Source organism: Suricata suricatta, chromosome 6 (genome assembly GCF_006229205.1).
Source record: "Suricata suricatta isolate VVHF042 chromosome 6, meerkat_22Aug2017_6uvM2_HiC, whole genome shotgun sequence".
NCBI classification, from domain to species: Eukaryota; Metazoa; Chordata; class Mammalia; order Carnivora; family Herpestidae; genus Suricata; species Suricata suricatta.
In genome coordinates, this window is record NC_043705.1 from 103,290,773 (window position 1) to 103,307,754 (window position 16,982).

Genomic DNA, 16,982 nt, shown 5'->3' on the forward strand with positions numbered 1-16,982 from the left:
TAAGTAGAACTGGGAAGAAAATAAGGACACGTATGTATGTGCATGTGTGTGTGTGTAGACTTATAGACATGTATATGTGTGCATATATTTATCTTGTTAAGGAGACATGATCCCCATGTTATCAAAATAGACATGCTACATTCTCTGTTATGGGATGAAAATCATTTTAATAAAGTTTATTTTACAAAGTTGGACACTGTAGACATTGGGTATTTACTAGCTGGTCTTTTTTGTCCCAGTTAAGGAAATTACAACTAGAATATTTGATCTAGTAACTCTTTGGCTAATTATGTAGATTATGTACAAGTTGTAAAAGTAGAACATTTTAAACTAGGAATTTTTTTTCTCATGCTGTCATCGTTGATTTGTAAGGTATGCAGAGAGAAGAACAGTGCTTTTAGTCAAGATTGGTTTGTTTTGCTTTCTAGTACAAATTACCTGTACACACAGAGGTCAGCTGGAAAGCAGATGGCAAAATCATGGCCCTTGGCAACGAAGATGGGTATGTATTTATTTCTTAAAAAAGAAAAACAAATTCAGGAAACTTTGCACATACGTTTGATCAAAAGCTGACTAATGCCATCTACAATGTTAGGGTAGCCGACTTGAATATGATATTCTGATCTGTCCTTGATATCGTTGAATGATCTAGAAGCTCTCTGTATTTTTGAGAATGTAAAATAAGTTGGGTATTTTCAGTCCAAAGAAATGTTTGCCCATTCAGTGTTTTGGCTGTTTTATGCTTCTCAAAATGTTGGTCTGCACTGAAACGTGCAAAATTTCCTTCATTTTTTATAGTGAGCCTGGGAAGAAATGGTTTTTAGACTCACCATGCTCTTTCCAATGTTGATCCTAGTTACATAGTCCTAGTTTAGCCATTGGCTCATTAACTCTTCCTTTAGCTTCTCCAAAGCGCCATTTATTACAAGAACCTAATAAACACAACTGCTGCCCAGAGATTGCTGGGATTGTTTTAAAGCTGAGTACACTTGTTTAAAAGAACAACCTTTTGTATTTGGCTCTATGTAAGAGAGTGACCTTTGCAGTGATAGAGAGGGTTCTCCTATTCCAGTCACCTTTAGTTGAGTGATGGAATGAGGGCAATGCCTATTTGCACTGGATTGTAATTTGACCATCCATCTTTCTTGTCTCCTGTCTTTGTTATTCCAGATCAATAGAAATATTTCAGGTTCCCAACCTGAAACTGATATGTACCATCCAGCAGCATCACAAGCTTGTGAATACCATTAGCTGGCATCATGAGCACGGCAGTCAGCCGGAGCTGAGCTATCTGATGGCCTCTGGGTCAAACAATGCGGTCATCTATGTGCACAACCTGAAGACTGTCATAGGTAACTTTGCTTCCTTACATCCTAGGGCCATAGGTGTTCAGCTACTCTGCATTCCAAGTTTGGTCCCTTTTTACTTATTTTTTGGTATTAAAATGTTATTCTCATTGTTTTTTTTCTCCTTTCAAAAGTAATATATTCATTCTTAATAAGGCAGAAATTTCAAGCATGACAAGAAGGTGAACTTAAAAAATGAAGTTCCTCCCATAATCACATCACTCAGTCATAACCAGCATGATTAGTTTGCTGAATGTTTTCTCCAGTTCTTTAAAAGTATTTTTATTGCTGGGGCACCTGGGTGGCTCAGTCAGTTAAACCTCCAACTTCAGCTCAGGTCATGAGATCACGATTCATGGGTTTGTGCCCACATCGGGCTCTGTGCCGACAGCTCAGAGCCTGGAGCCTGCTTCCGATTCTGTGTCTCCCTCTTTCTCTGCCCCTCCCTTGCCCATGCGCTCGCTCTCTCTCTCTGTCTCTCTCTCTCAAAAAAAAGTTTTTTTGAATCTTTTAATATAAAAATAAATGATAATTAAGTATTGTTATTGCTAAGTGGCTTCACAAAGATTGTACCAGTTTATACCCCTTCCCTCAAGTGTTTGAGTATTTTACTCACACATCCCATTCCCACATTTGACTACCTAATAATCCTCACAGTCCTGTGAGGTAGATTGGGTCACCCTCATTTTTCTGATATTTAAATTGAGGCCCAGAGAAGTTAGCTTAACTTCTTAAAGTTCCCTAGCTAGTGTGGGAGGGAGTCTACATTCAAGCCCATGCTGATTGTAGAACCTGTGTGTTCTGGTAAGTACTATTCTGCTTGGCAGGTTGATCTTTTTCACATTTCCATGATTTACTCCTTAAGGAGTCTCTGAACCCCCTCAACGCCCACAAGAACCTTAACAGGTTAGAAGAGCCCCCTTTTTTAATATGAAAAAAACATGATTACTTTTTTCCTAACATGAAGAAATTATAATCTGACACTATGCTGTTTCCAGAGAAGTGCCAAGTATGTGCTGTCAGCCATAGTGAAAATAGTTGACATTTTAATTTTCTCTATAATTTCTAATAGTTTTTTGAGAATCCTTATCTGTAACCAAAAAAATTTGATTCTAGCAGTGGCTCTCTCAAGTTAAAAGCAATGTGGAAAAACTATTGAAGTGTAGACAGATTTTCCCATAAGTAGCAGACAGTGTGTAACTAAGGAGCATGGTCTGTCAGAAAGTTTATCCTGGTCCTTAGCATTATCATCAGGACTCCAAATTAAGCATCCACTTCAGCAGAAGGCATTAACTTAATTCTTCAGAGCAGTGCAGATCTTTGTCTACTTTAACACTAATATCTTTGTTTTTTTATTTTCTGTCTACTGAATAACAGGAAAGGAAACAAAATTGACCAAAATCAGTATCACTTTTAGACTTACAAGAAAAATGCAAGAGAAATACGGGGAAGACTCATACTCCCATTCAGACCAACAGCTATTACCATTTTGTTGTATTTGCTTATTTGTTTTGGTTTCGTTTTGTTTTGCTGTAAAGATTTCTTTCAGGGAGAGAACACCACACTCCTGCTCAGTAAAGGGAAACGTTTTTACAGCCTTGAGGTCTTTTATTTTCCACATTTTCCGCGCTGCGGATTCACAGGGCACGGCTTGGGCAGCTCAGGCCCCTTCCGGCCCGTCCTCACAAAGCGTGCTTCTCTGGGAGCGGCAGGCTGGCGCTCCAGTTGAATCCAAGGACCTTTTCCATTGGTTTCCTCCTTTTCCTGATCATTTTCCTTCACGCTTTAGGAAGCTATCTTGGCTCTTCGAGTGCTTAATCTGATCAGTTGGCAAGAACCCTGTCCTTGTTTGGTCACGACTGTGCCAACAGCATGCGGGGAAGCACTGTAGAACCTTCCGGCTTTGCCGCGGGAACGTGTCTGGGGCCTTCCTTTTTGAGCAGTGCCATTCCCTTGATGTCCACAGTATCACTCTTCGTGTAGATTCACATGTATGTGGCCTACGGAACAACTCCACGTTTTCTGAGAGGCGTAGGGAACATGTAGCGAATACCTCTCCTCTTTCCCTCTGTGTTGGTCCTTGTGACAAATTACTGGAAAATGGCAGTTCTGGCTGAAAGGGTAACTGCTGCTTCGTTCTCTGTGTGGGTGTCTGTGTACAAACTTCTCCCAAATCCTTTGTGTTGACTGTGTCGTGCTCCCCATACCCCTTCATATTTGTGTATTTTGTAAGAATAAGGATATTCCCTTAACAATCCACAATTCCATTTTCAGCTTCAGTTAATTTAACAATATACAGCATTTAATCTATCATCCATATTCCAGTTTTGTTGACTGATCCAATAACGTTCTTTATATCTGGAACAGTTTCTCAGCCCCTTTTTATTTTTAAAGTTTATTTTTGAGAGATAGCACATGGGTGAACAAGGGAGGGGCAGAGAGAGAGAGAAGGAATCCCAAGCAGGCTCTGCACTCAGCATGGAGCCCAAGGAGGGGCTCAGTCTCACAACCATGAGACCACGACTTGAGCCGAAATGAAGAGGTGGATGCTCATTCGAGCCACCTAGGTGCAGAGCCCAATGCGAGGCTTGGTCTCAGGAGCTGTGAGATCATGACCTGAGCCAAAATCAAGAGTCAGATGCTTAACCAACTGAACCACCCAGGCGCCCTACGGCCTTTTTGTTTTTAGTCTTTGAAGAATACCGCCTTGTTATTTTGTAGATGTTCCCTCAATCTGGTATTTTCTTATAATTAGATTCAGATTATATATCTTTAGCTACCATAAAAGTGATGATACATCCTCCTTGGTATCACATGCAAAAGGTATTATTTTCACTTTGATGGCTCTTGAAAAGACAAACTGACAGCTAACACTGCCGTAAATCCATGTGCCAGGCACTATGGACCTGCCCACAGTCTTAACCAATAAATAACATCCCTGCTAAAAGTCATCTAGAAAGCATGTGGGATATGGCAAAATCTTGACTGTTCCACAATAATACCTTCCTCAGGGTCTTTTTGTTGTTGTTGTTGGTAGAAATGACATCTTCCTCTTGTCTCTTAGAGAGCAATCCTGAATCTCCAGTGACCATTACAGAGCCCTACCGGACCCTGTTGGGGCACACAGCCAAGATTACCAGTGTGGCCTGGAGCCCGCATCATGACGGAAGGCTGGTATCTGCCTCCTACGATGGTACAGCGCAGGTACTATTGTGTCCCTGATTCTGTGGGCTCTTCACTACATGCTCTAATTTGAACTCTTTCCTGTTTTCCCCCAGTTGTATATGTTCTTTTTCTCACCATTATCTTCGACAGAAAGGGATATTATGAGCTCTAGAAGGCATTCAACATACCTGGCCGCTTGGCAGGCTAAGACTGGGGGGTTTTTTTGTTTGTTTTTTGTTTTTTACTTAGATGAGAGGCAAAGTATTGATAGGGAACTAGCTAAGTTCTAAGATTTTTTTAAGATTTCATTCTTACTCTCATAAGATGGGCTAAATTGATGAGAGAAGTACTTGCTCCTGTTTTAAACACAGAAATAGCTATAAATCATGAACAATTTTTTTTAATATTAATTGGTAAGTCAGAAATCTGCAGGTTGGAAAAAATAAAGATGAGATGCCAAGCCAGAGCTATGAGCTAGGACTTTCAGACACCAGAACCAGAACAGACATTAGGAACTAGAGAGCTACTAACCTCTGTGATGGATGTCTGTCTCTGTTGAGTTATAATTGAGCTATCTGTACAAAGCTATCTGTACAAATTGATCATTTGCCCAGAAATGAGGCAAAAGAATTACCTGTGAGAAGTTAGAACCATAAGCTTGCACTACACATGCAGGTGTGAGTTCTGAATTAGAATTCTCATGATATCAGAATTCTCAGAATACTGGCTCAGTACCGTGAAATCCACAGGGCACCGTTAGAACCACTCAGAATCATACCCATAAGAATGTCTCTGCATCCCAGAGTACATAAGCCTCCCACAGGAAATTCCATTTCTGAAATTTGAACACCTAAGAGGAAATAAGAGTACACAGATTTTTTTTAATGTTTTTAAGTTTATACCTGTCCCCCAAAGCAATAGAATAACCAAACATCATGCCATCACGTGACCTTTGGTTTTAGGTGTGGGACGTGCTCCGAGAAGAGCCTCTGTGCAACTTCCGAGGACATCGAGGCCGACTGCTTTGTGTGGCATGGTCCCCCCTGGACCCAGACTGCATCTACTCGGGGGCGGACGACTTCTGTGTGTACAAATGGCTCACTACCATGCAAGAGCATTCTCGGCCTCCACAAGGTCAGTCAGAACCGGGCGCCCATAAATGCTTCCCTAATTCCCCTTCTCACTTCCTCAGTAGTTGAGTTGATCAGGGCCAAGCAAAGAGGACATTCATGTAGGGTGGCAGCGACAGTATGGCACGGGTTGCCTTCCTAATCAAGGCAAGCAGCCATGAGGGGCCTAAGGACAACATCCAAACAGTGATGAGTAGACCTAGCCCACATCTTGGTTTCTAGATAGCATTCTCTGTTAAAAGACACCAACCCGGGCTTCTTGGCGAGATGGCTAATTCCAAGTTGGGGTAGGAAAAATACAAGATGAGCCTGGCACATCATCTGATGCCACAAAGGAAGGAAATGTCCAAAGAACTGAGATCTGTCAAGAGGACAAGGAAGCCAGCTTGCAGGGGCTCCTACTAACCAAATCTGGGACCGTCAGAACTTGAAAATAATGAACAGGACTTGTCTGAGGAAATCATCCGTATCCTAGAGACTGGAAAGCAAGTGTTTTTGGTGAATGTACTTATGTGCCTTCTTCCCAGCCTGCTGTCCTGGACCTGAGCCACGGCCTCCTGCACACTGGCTCCCCCACAGCCACTTCTCCGTTCTAATGGAGTACACAGCCTTCAGTCCATGGGAAATCTTGGTAGTAAGAAACCAAGGACCGGTTTCCCGTCCGACATCTGTGAATGCCTTAACCCCCTTTATTCTGCATTAAGTCTTAGTTCAGTTTCTTTTGAGAATGGGTGGGAAGGGGCAGAGAATCCCATGCAGGCTCTGCTCTGGCAGCTCAACCCAATGCAGGGGATCACGACCTGAGCTTAAACCAGGAGTCTGCATGCTTAACCGACTAAGCCACCCAGGCGCCCCAGTTCTGTTTTAGCCTTACATCTCCAAATGGTGAAACCATTAAATAAAATAACGATGATCTTGTGATAATAATAATAATAATAATAATAATAATAAACAGGAGAGCTCCCTGGCTATCAAAGATTAACTGGTACCAGACTTGCCACCTGCCATAACCAGCTAGAACACTAGACAGAATATATTACACAACTAAAAATGTGCCCAAATAAATGAAATGATCTGTCCACATGATGCTTTGTAAAAAAAAAAAAAATGCTTATGACAGCTTTATCTGTAATGAACACAAACCAGAAACAACCCACAGTAAATAAACTGTGGTATATCCATCCCTACAATGGAATTCTACTCAGCAATAAAAAGAAAGTAACTGTTGATAAACATAATAAAATGAGTGAATCCCAAAAAAATGTTACACTGAGCAGAAGACACGAGGCACAGAAGACTACATGCTGTATCATTCTAATATACAGTGGAAATACAAGTTTCTAAAATAGGAAACTCCATAAAAGCAAACCTATACTGACAGCAGACTGTCCCCTTGCCTGGGACTCAGGAAGGGGGTGCATCTTACTGCAAAGAGGCATGAGGAAATGAGATAATGGAAATATTTTATTCACAGTGGTGAGTTACATGACTATACATCTGCCAAAACTCATTAAAGTATTAAAAAGTGGGTATATTGTGTTAAACTATACCTAAATAAAGACAACTTGAAAAGCAAGGGATAAATGCCTTAAAACTTCAAAAATAAATAAGTAGTAATGTATTAAAACAAAATGGGGGCACCTGCGTGGCTGTCAGTTAAGCATCCAACTCATGATTTTGGCTCAGGTCATGATCTCACAGCTCATGAGCTGGAGCACCACTCAGGCTCTGCGCTGACAGTGCACAGCCTGCTTGGGAATCTCTCACTCTCTGCCTCTCCCCTGCTCATTGTTGCTCTCTAAAAATAAATACATGAACTCAAAAAAAAAAAAAAAAAGGAATCCATGAGTCCGTATTGGGGGGAAAATGAAGGTCCAAATGGGAGAAACAGAAGCTCTTCTTGATAGTAGAATGCCAACTAATGAGTGTAGAATGAATGATGGAATTAGAAAATTACCATTTGGTCATCATCTTGGTAACAGGTTTTTGTCAAGAAACATCAGTGGATACTAAAACTAGTGGACACAAATACTTAGTGTATACAAGTATTTGTAATACAAAGGGAAAATAAGTTTTCTGGGAGAAACCTGCAAGACCCGCACCTTAATTAAGTGACGGAAGTAAACAAATAGTGACACAAGTAGGAACTGTGTGCTACCCACTGCGTTGCACTGACAGCATCACTCCTGTGTATTCCAGCCCCAAATGCAAAACCTAAATCTAATCATGGCAGACATCAGGCGGTGGGGGAATCAACAAAATAACAGCCCTGTAATCTTCAAAAATTTTAAGTCATGAAAGTTAAACAAGCCTGCCCCATACTGAAGGAAACCAGAGAGACGTGACAAGCAAGTTCACGATATAATCCTGGATTGATTCCTTTTGCTATAAAGGACATTCTTGGTACAACTGGTAGAACTTGATTCTAGTCTGTGGAATAGACAGTTCTAACGCATCGATGTTAATTTCCTGGCTTTCTTGGTTGTGTTGTGGAAATGTGGGAGAGTGTCCCTGTGTGGAGGATACACACCGTAAGTATTCAAGGATAACTGGGCATCATGTTCATGATTTAAAGAAATCCTAAAAGGGTTTCGTATGGTTAATTTTTTCATGCCATACCACTAAAACTTCATGCGGAAGGAAGGGAAGAGGAGAGAATGCTATTAAAAAGAAGAGTGAGGAGGTTTTGGAGATTATCTCCTACAGTGCTTTTAACCAAGAATATATACATCAGTCTATCTTTGTCTTAATTGTGATACCTCTAGGTAAGAAAAGTATTGAATTAGAGAAAAAAAGGCTCTCTCAACCTAAGCCAAAGCCCAAAAAGAAGAAAAAGCCCATCTCGAGAGCTCCTGTAAAGCAGGAAGTGTATGACGGGAATGAAGACGAGAGCATCAGGGAGAGCTCGGGACCTGTTGAGAACGGCGTGTCGGACCAGGAGGGTGAGGAGGAAGCCCGTGAGCCCGAGCTCCCCAGCGGCATCGCCTCAGTGGGTATGTGGCCACATCCTGTGTTTCCTGGACTCTCTAGGACTTGATGGTCATGACGAGGAAACTAAGCCAGGCCTTTACGTAGTTTGAAATGTCTCTGCCTCTGACCTATGTATTGCTCCATCTCTGTAACTTAGGTCGTATCTTTGGTGCCGCTGGGAACTCCACTAGTTTCTTAAAAGGTGGTTTCAAGCCTCTAAACCCCTTTGAAGTGGTAACGTGGATCTGGTAGAAGATTGGGATCAAAATAGTGAAGGTCTTTAGAGAAAACTTCTCACCAACTTGGGCAGGATATGACTGTGGGGCAAAGAGAAACCAGGGCAGTGTATCCATAGAAACGGACACGGGAAAAGTTTTCACAATATGAAATAGCCACAGTTATCGAAAGAAACCACCGTCCCTTACCAGTGTCTGACCTAGACACTACCGCCACCCTGGGAAAAGTTTAGGAAAATAAAGAGCTAAAGCCTTAATGGATTTATTTTTTTAGGCTCATCAAAATACTTTTATATCACAAAATGGTTGTACAAAATGTTCTTTACTCCTTGTAGATCAGCTGTTGGGCTTTTTTTCAAAGTTCATGATTGTGTGTGCTCAGGACTGTGATTTCATATCACATACCCTTAATAATTTCTATTAATAAAGTTGTTCCTTGTTTGTGTAATTAAATATATGCAATTAGTACTTTGTCATCTAAACATGTAAGACTTTTGTCATCTGAGCAAGGTTTTAGAACTCCTGGGCCCAGGGTGTAAAGTTGTAGGGGCTAGAAACTTAGTTTCTCCTGAGATTAAAGTTGTAAGTAATAAACTTACTTAGAAATTTTGTGAGGTGGGAAAAGGGAGACTACCCAACTTTCCTTTCAAAAGGATCTTATCTCATTATGGAATACATAAAGTCACACTATTAGGCCTGGTATAGTTCTTAATTATTAAAAAGAACTAGATTCTATACTGTTCTTCTGCAAACGTTTTTTTTCTTTATTCCCTATGATATAGCTTCTAGAGAACCAGTTACCTGCACTCCGGTTTCTGTAGGCTCTGAAAAGTCAAAAATCACTGTTAATAACAAAGTCACTGTACTGAAAAAGGAGTCACCTAAAGAGAAGTCAGGTTGGTATCTAACGATTAAAATATTTTGTTAAAGCATCCTCAAATATTACATGCCACTGAAAAGTCAGAGATGTTTGGTTTCTATTTTTGGTTTGTTGATAAGATTTTTGTTTGTTTCTTAGGTTTTAAATGTTTTTGATTATTTCAGTTTTGGGTCATGCTTTTAAACATTTTTAACCTTAAACAATTTTAAACATTTTTTTAATGTTCTCATGATGAAGTGTCATTGTGCAACTGTTGGTAACGCTTCACAGGTGTTCACAGGGACACGTTCTTTGTGTGTTAGCCCCCAGCTAACTTAACCTGAAAGCTTCTTCATAAGTTGCAGATTTTCTGATGACCAGCAGTATCCCCCCAGTAGGTCACAATCACACAATGGCCATCCAGTTTTATGCTTCTGACCGGCTCTTCTTCAGACCATCTGTATTTTTACTGCATTTCAGAATCCATAACCAAGAAGCGAAAAGCTCGTTCCATGCTCCCACTGACCACCAGCCTGGACCACAGGTCTAAAGAGGAGCTTCATCAAGACTGTTTGGTATTAGCAACGGCAAAACACTCCAAAGGTACAAAAATACACTTCCTTGGCCCATCCATAGTCTTCTGGGAAGTAGCACACAAGAGGCGTTTGCTTGTATATTTTGTTGAATGAATGAGCAAAAAATGTCTAAAATTGTTTATATTTTTAAATTCTTTTCTAACCTTCCATGCCCCCGGACCCCACAACCCAGCTCCCCAGTGCCTTTGAGATGTAGTGCTCTGATTTATTTGTTCTAAATCCAGTTGTCACCAACCATCTATGTGCCGGGATTGGTATGATGGCTTAAATATCTCAGCAGGAATCAGCCCCTTCAACTATTTTCCCCCCAGGGAAACAGTATCTTCAGTTAGAAAACAGAGTACTTGGTTATTGGAAATATACCCATAATATGGCAGTTCCTTTTTTTGGATTTTGATGGAAGTTTTTGTTACAGAAGATTTTTTTATTTTACTTTTGCAAAGCTCTCATGTAATGGCCATTATTTTGATATTTGAGCAGCTATATTTTTTTGAATTTTACATGTTGAAAATAGATACACATGATAAAATGAAATTCAGAAATTCAAATTGAATGTAAATCTCCATCCCAGCCCAACACCCACACCTCACCTTGCCCCTCAAGACCACACTGTTATCAGGTTTTTGTCTCTCTCCGGAAATATTTTATGCTCTTCTTACATACATAAGCCTCTTTTGGGACTCTATCATGACTTCCTGTAACTTACGCACTTAATCATATAGCTTTACATTATTAACTTTACTGGAAAGTTACTCATTTGACTTTTTAAAAAACAGAATGATTACTGAATCCCTTTGTGGTGGATCCTAGTGAATGTTAAGGACATTTCTTGTTGGATTTGGGGTTGGCCTTTATTTTTTAGGTGGGGGAGGGGCAGAGAGAGGAGAGAGAGAATCCCAAGCAGGCTCCACACTCAGCAGCACCAATGAGGGGCTCAATCTCAACCATGAGACCATGACCTGAGCCGAAATTAAGAGTCAGACACTCAAATCGAGCCACCCAGGCCCCCCTGGGGTTGTCTTTTTGTATCCTCTTTTACCTCCTCCCCTTCTCTGTTTGAGCAAACTGCAAACCAAACTGTCTCACTGGATTTTGCCAAGGCTGAACTTAACGAACTCGGCGTTTTCATATTTTGCTACCCTAGTAAGCCAGCAGGGGTCTCTGTTAGGGTGAACAAGGGCACAGGACTTCTCTTCACTGTGTGAAATGGGTATTCGGGACATACGTTTGGAAGTAATTAGACAGAAAACAGTAACCTCATTTTCTTGTCGTTTTGAATTAGCAGAGCTAAATGAGGATGTGTCTGCTGATCTTGAGGAAAGATTTCACCTGGGGCTTTTCACAGACAGGACTGCTTTATACAGAATGATTGAGGTTGAAGGTGAGGCAAGTCCAGTCCACATAACCCCGTCTGTCTTTATGTTTCCCTAACACTTCATGCTTCCCTCACACCTCTTTTATGGCTCCATCCTGTGGCATCATACTGGTTGGTTTTACATTTCAACTAACTAGGTTTTGAGCTCCCTGACCTGCATATTCCCATATACCCTTTGTGTCTCTCATGGGACCTAGACAAACAGTGTTCACTCAGAGCATAAGTGAAAGTGAGTGGTGGACAAGGGACTGAGTGGGCTTCAAGCCACATCATGAACATTGGTCTGACTCACCCATCAGCCAGCAACAACATATTATAGGAATTTGTTCCCCAGTTTTCATCCTGCCTTTCTTTCTCTAGAAGTCTGTGCAGACAGAGGTTTCTGAAACATCTTCCCAACATTCTCTCTCCTCCACACAGGAAAGGGTCACTTGGAAAATGGCCACCCTGAGTTATTCCACCAGCTCATGTTTTGGAAAGGAGATCTCAAAGGTGTTCTTCAGACCGCAGCGGAAAGGGGGGAGCTGACGGACAGTCTTGTGGCTATGGCACCAGTGGGTATGTTCTTCTCAGCAAAAGTGCTGTCACCTTGAAGATAAGTCCACTAAAGGTGAACACTCTCTTGCAGGACAGTTTGAACTCCTCAGTTCTGAGTGTTAGAAATTAACTACTCACACATGCAAAATGACAAGTATACGTGGACTGTCATTACAGCAGTGTTTGTAGTAACAAAAGACCTCAGGAACCTCTCTATCCATCAGTAAGAGACTGGCTAAATGTCCGACGTCTATAGTAGAAGCTCTTACGAAAAAATGAGGCAGCTCTTTGCATTCTAATATGGAATGGAGCTCCAGAGCGTAGTAAGTGAAAAGAATCAAGATGTAGATACGTGACAATATCTACTCCTCTGTCACTTACATTTGTTTTTATATACTATTTCAAAAAAGTTTCAGAAGAAACTAGCAATAACGGCTGTCTCTAGGCCAAGTAATTTGGGTGAGTTTGGGTGGGAGGATGCCAGAATCACCAGGAAAGCTTTTATACCGTGCCCAGGTTTCAAGTGTGCTTTAAAGCACCCACACAGACGTACGTGGGTCATGACAACACACCCTGAACACACCCTTGTAACCAGCACCCACACAAGAGTGTGGCGCCCAAGAAGCTTCCCTCGTGCCCCTGCTCGCTCGGTCCCCACACACGCCAACGAGGGTAGTCGCCGTCCTGACTTTCGTACTCTTTTTTGCCTTTTGAATTTTGCATTATTTTGTATGTGTTAGACAATCAAAAAAAAAGAATTTATGTTTCAAAATATGGGTACAGAGAGGGTAAATGAAGCAGATGATCTGTGATGGGAGCTGAATTCAGAGTACCTAAATATTCTCCTTAACGCAGTGACTAAAACCAAGGCATTTTCAACCCAAATGTAGATTTTGTTTCCTTACACCTACTTTTTCTTCAATCACCTTTTTTTTTTTTAAGCTGGCTACCATGTGTGGCTGTGGGCCGTGGAAGCTTTTGCCAAACAACTGTGTTTTCAAGACCAGTATGTCAAGGCTGCCTCTCACCTACTTTCTATCCACAAAGTATATGAAGCTGTAGAGCTGCTCAAGTCAAACCATTTCTACAGGTTTGTATGACCCTGCGGCTGAACCCTAGTTGGACATAACGTGAAATTAATCTGCTCAACAGCGCTGCTTCCTTACAACCAGCATTAACCTTTGTTGTAATTAAACATCTCAGACATACAGAAATATACGTACACGAGCTTAACGAACACCAGCGTACCCACTGCCTGTACTTAGCCAATGTTAACTTCTGTCCGTGTTTGCCACTGATCTTTTTCAGAATTTCTTTATCCCTAAAGTTGCACAAAATAGACAGGATCTTGTCAATAGCTCCCCATGTCCCCAGTGGTTTTTGTGTTTAAGTATAACTTTGCAGATAACTTTCCAGATTTGACTGAATTGCCTTTCTCCAATTCTGTCCTCATCCCTTCTCTAGAACTAACCACTCCCCTGAGATTGGTATGAATCCTTCCTCTCCAAGTTATTACACTTTCATGACAGTACATTCGTAAGCAGTGACAAACAAAAGGAGTAAAGTACTTCTTGTAAATGGCATACACTTTTTTTATCCATTTTGTCTTTTCTTGCTTCCTTTCGGATTACTTGCATATTTTTTTATCTCCAATCCTGGCTTATTAGCTATACTCCTCTCTGTTTGTTTTATGGCTGCTTTAGGGTGTGTGACTTTTTTTTAATTTTTAAGTTTATTTATTTTGAGAGAGTGAGTGATCAGGGGAGGGACAGAGAGAGAGGGAGAGAGAGAGAGAATCCCAAGCAGGCTCCATACCATCAGCACCGAGCCCAACATGGTTTTATTTTCAAATAATATTGTCCTACATCTTATATAAAACAGATTTCTTTCCTTCCTCCCTGTCCTTTCTGCGACTTGTCATATATTTGACATGTAGCCCCACATTACACTTAGAATTTTTCCTATAACCCGTCATCTTTTTAAATTGTTTTTTAATTAATTTTAAAACACTTTTAAAATATTTGCCCACATACTTGTTTCTAGCATTCTTCATTCTCTTATATAGGTCCAAGCTTCCAAAAGCAATCAATTCCTCCTTCACCTGAGCAAGAATTTCATTTTTTTATAGTGTGATTCTTCTGGTGACCAATTCCATCATCTTTTGTTTGTCTATAAAAGTCTTTAATTTTGCCTTCGTCTTAAACGACCCTTTCTACATTGGTAGTTTTTGTCTTTCGAGGCTTCAAAGATGATCTGTTTTCTCTTACATTGTTCTTGACTTGACTGCATTTATTCCCATCTTTGTTATACAGGAATTTTTTTTTTTTATACTGTTTTGGGGACTTTCTTAGACACTGATTTTCAGCCATTTGATATAATGGGTTTGGTGAGACTTTGTCTTTTTACTGTTTTGGTTTGTCTTCCTGTAGAGAGTGTAAACTCTGTTTAGTGAGCACTAAAGTTGCTTATAGATCAGCTTGATCTTTTCATGGCTTGTTTTTTAGCTTTCTTAGAATGGGTTTAGAGAAACCTTTTTTTTTTTTAAGTTTATTTATTTATTTTGAGAGAGAGAGAGAGTGCACAGGAGGGGCGGGGGAGAGAGAATCCCAGGCAGGCTCTGCACTGTCAGCATGGAGCCCGATGTGGGGCTTGAACTCACAAATCATGAAATCAAGACGCAAGCCAAAATCAAGAGTCGGACGCCTAACCGACTGAGACCCAGGCACCCCTAGAGAAGTCTGTACTCCAGAATTAGTTTTTCCTCTTGGTGTCTTTACTGAATGCCTTGTGTATCAACAAATCAGAACTCAAATGTCTGGCTGGTCAAAACACAGAAGTCTCCCATGCCCTGAGTGAACTCCAGGAATTACTCAGCTTACAATTCCATGTTCTTTATCCAGCCCTAAGGAATTTCCTACATTATGCATGGCTTTGTGTAGAGCCAAAGAGTCATGGGATCCCCAAACAGAGTTCTATAGGTCTTTCCCCTGATAGCTTTTTCCTTCCTATCATCCTGCGTCTCAAATTCCAATTGTTTTGTCTCTCCTCCACTCAGTAAGACTGGTGGGCTCTGCTGGGGTTTCCTGAAGGAAAATGGCTGTTAAGAGGGCCCTGATTGGGCTCACATCATTGGTTCCCTTCTCTCCAGGATGACAGTCCTTAGCTGCCCGGGTCCAATGTCTGAAAACAGTTGTTTCATACATATTTTATCTAGTTTTGTGGCGGGAGGGTAAGTCTGGTAAGTTGATGTCTCAAATTACTTCTTAAACCTTACTCTGTGTAGATCACCTTAATCTAAAATACTTTTCTTCTAGCTACAACTTTATGTTGGCTATAACTCAGAAGTTGTATGTCACTTGGAAAATAATAGCTCACCGAATTATACAGAAACTCCAAATGTTAACACATTTCATTATAATATACCCAAAACCAGTCACATACTTTAATATCACCATCAGCCTCTTCAGAAAAGTCTTTAGCATTTGGGAAGCTATCTAGCCCACAGTGGCAGGCACAGATATTCTAAAATTCTTATTTTCACTTGAAAGCTCAAAATTTGTCCTTGGCAAAAATACTGTTGGTCGTCTTCTGTGAAGTGACAGGCTTGGGGATCCCTAAGAATCCACGGACCATACATTAAGAACTGCTGACCCAGGTGAAGAATTGAGCTCAGCATGTAGTTTTAACTTCCCACATCATAGGAAGTCAGAACAGTATAAACAACACAAGAGGGACAATTTGTTTTATCTTCCAGCCTTTTCAAATTGGCTTCTTATCTGCTCTTGCCTCTAGGGAAGCTATTGCAGTTGCCAAGGCCCGACTGCGCCCAGAAGACCCGATCCTGAAGGACCTATACCTCACCTGGGGATCCATCCTGGAAAAAGATGGCCATTATGCTGTAGCCGCCAAATGGTAAGCTGGAGGGAACCAGCATGTACCCAAACATCACAGAGCTGTGACGCAGAGGAGCGGGACGAGAGTAGTAAGTTTAGAGGGGGAGGTAAAGTGACTAGGCAGTAAAAAGGCATGTGTGTATTAGACCCAGCTTCGTAAGCTCCATCCTCCTTGACATTTATATAAATCACCATGGCTACTGGAGAACCCTCAGTAGCAGACTCAGAAATCCCACCTTTCTCTAGTGATGTCTTTATCATCAAATAAGGAAACTGAGAAAGAGTGAAAACTCTGTTTGGGTTCAGTTCAGCAAACTTATGTGCTTACCCTGTGCGATGCTGTCACTGGTTCTCTGTGTTGAGATGGAAGAGGGAATAAGAGATTGATCCATCCGTTCATGACACTTCTGGGTTTTTGTTTGTATGACAGCTATTTAGGGGCTGCTTCTGCTTACGATGCAGCCAAAGTTTTATCCAAGAAGGGAGACGCAGCATCACTTAGAACAGCTGCAGAACTGGCTTCAGTTGTGGGAGAGAATGAGTTGTCCTCTTCCCTGGCTCTCAGATGTGCCCAAGAGCTGCTTCTGGTCCAGAACTGGGTGGGAGCCCAGGAAGCACTGAAGCTACATGAAAGTCTAAAGGTCAGTCTGTTATTGCATGTCCTGGTATTTAAGAGGGAAGGGCCACAAGTCCTTTTCTAGTCGAATTCCAAGTGAACAACCCAGCTGCACAAGCTGTACCCGTCTGGCAGGTACCCTTAGAAGTGTCCAGTAAGCCCTGGCTGAACTGTCCCATGAAGTACCATGTCTTGTCCGTTGCCATATTCAGAGTAAAGGATAATGTAGTCATTCACATTAATTCTCCTTCCTTATCAG

At 41.2% G+C, this 16,982-nt stretch overlaps 1 protein-coding gene across 2 annotated transcripts in view; it reads left to right on the top strand.

The window, feature by feature from the left end:
* GEMIN5 (gem nuclear organelle associated protein 5) overlaps positions 1-16,982 on the top strand; it is a 41,015-nt gene that overhangs the window by 16,464 nt on the left and 7,569 nt on the right. The window contains exons 12-23 of one of the 2 annotated variants that reach the window (XM_029942965.1): positions 429-502; positions 1,171-1,352; positions 4,411-4,550; positions 5,474-5,645; positions 8,407-8,634; positions 9,630-9,743; positions 10,187-10,309; positions 11,585-11,683; positions 12,098-12,235; positions 13,157-13,304; positions 16,007-16,126; positions 16,538-16,748. In XM_029942965.1, coding sequence (XP_029798825.1) covers positions 429-502; positions 1,171-1,352; positions 4,411-4,550; positions 5,474-5,645; positions 8,407-8,634; positions 9,630-9,743; positions 10,187-10,309; positions 11,585-11,683; positions 12,098-12,235; positions 13,157-13,304; positions 16,007-16,126; positions 16,538-16,748 — 1,749 coding nt within the window. The remainder of the gene's footprint in view (positions 1-428; positions 503-1,170; positions 1,353-4,410; positions 4,551-5,473; positions 5,646-8,406; positions 8,635-9,629; positions 9,744-10,186; positions 10,310-11,584; positions 11,684-12,097; positions 12,236-13,156; positions 13,305-16,006; positions 16,127-16,537; positions 16,749-16,982) is intronic. The other variant, XM_029942966.1, reaches the window with a different exon arrangement.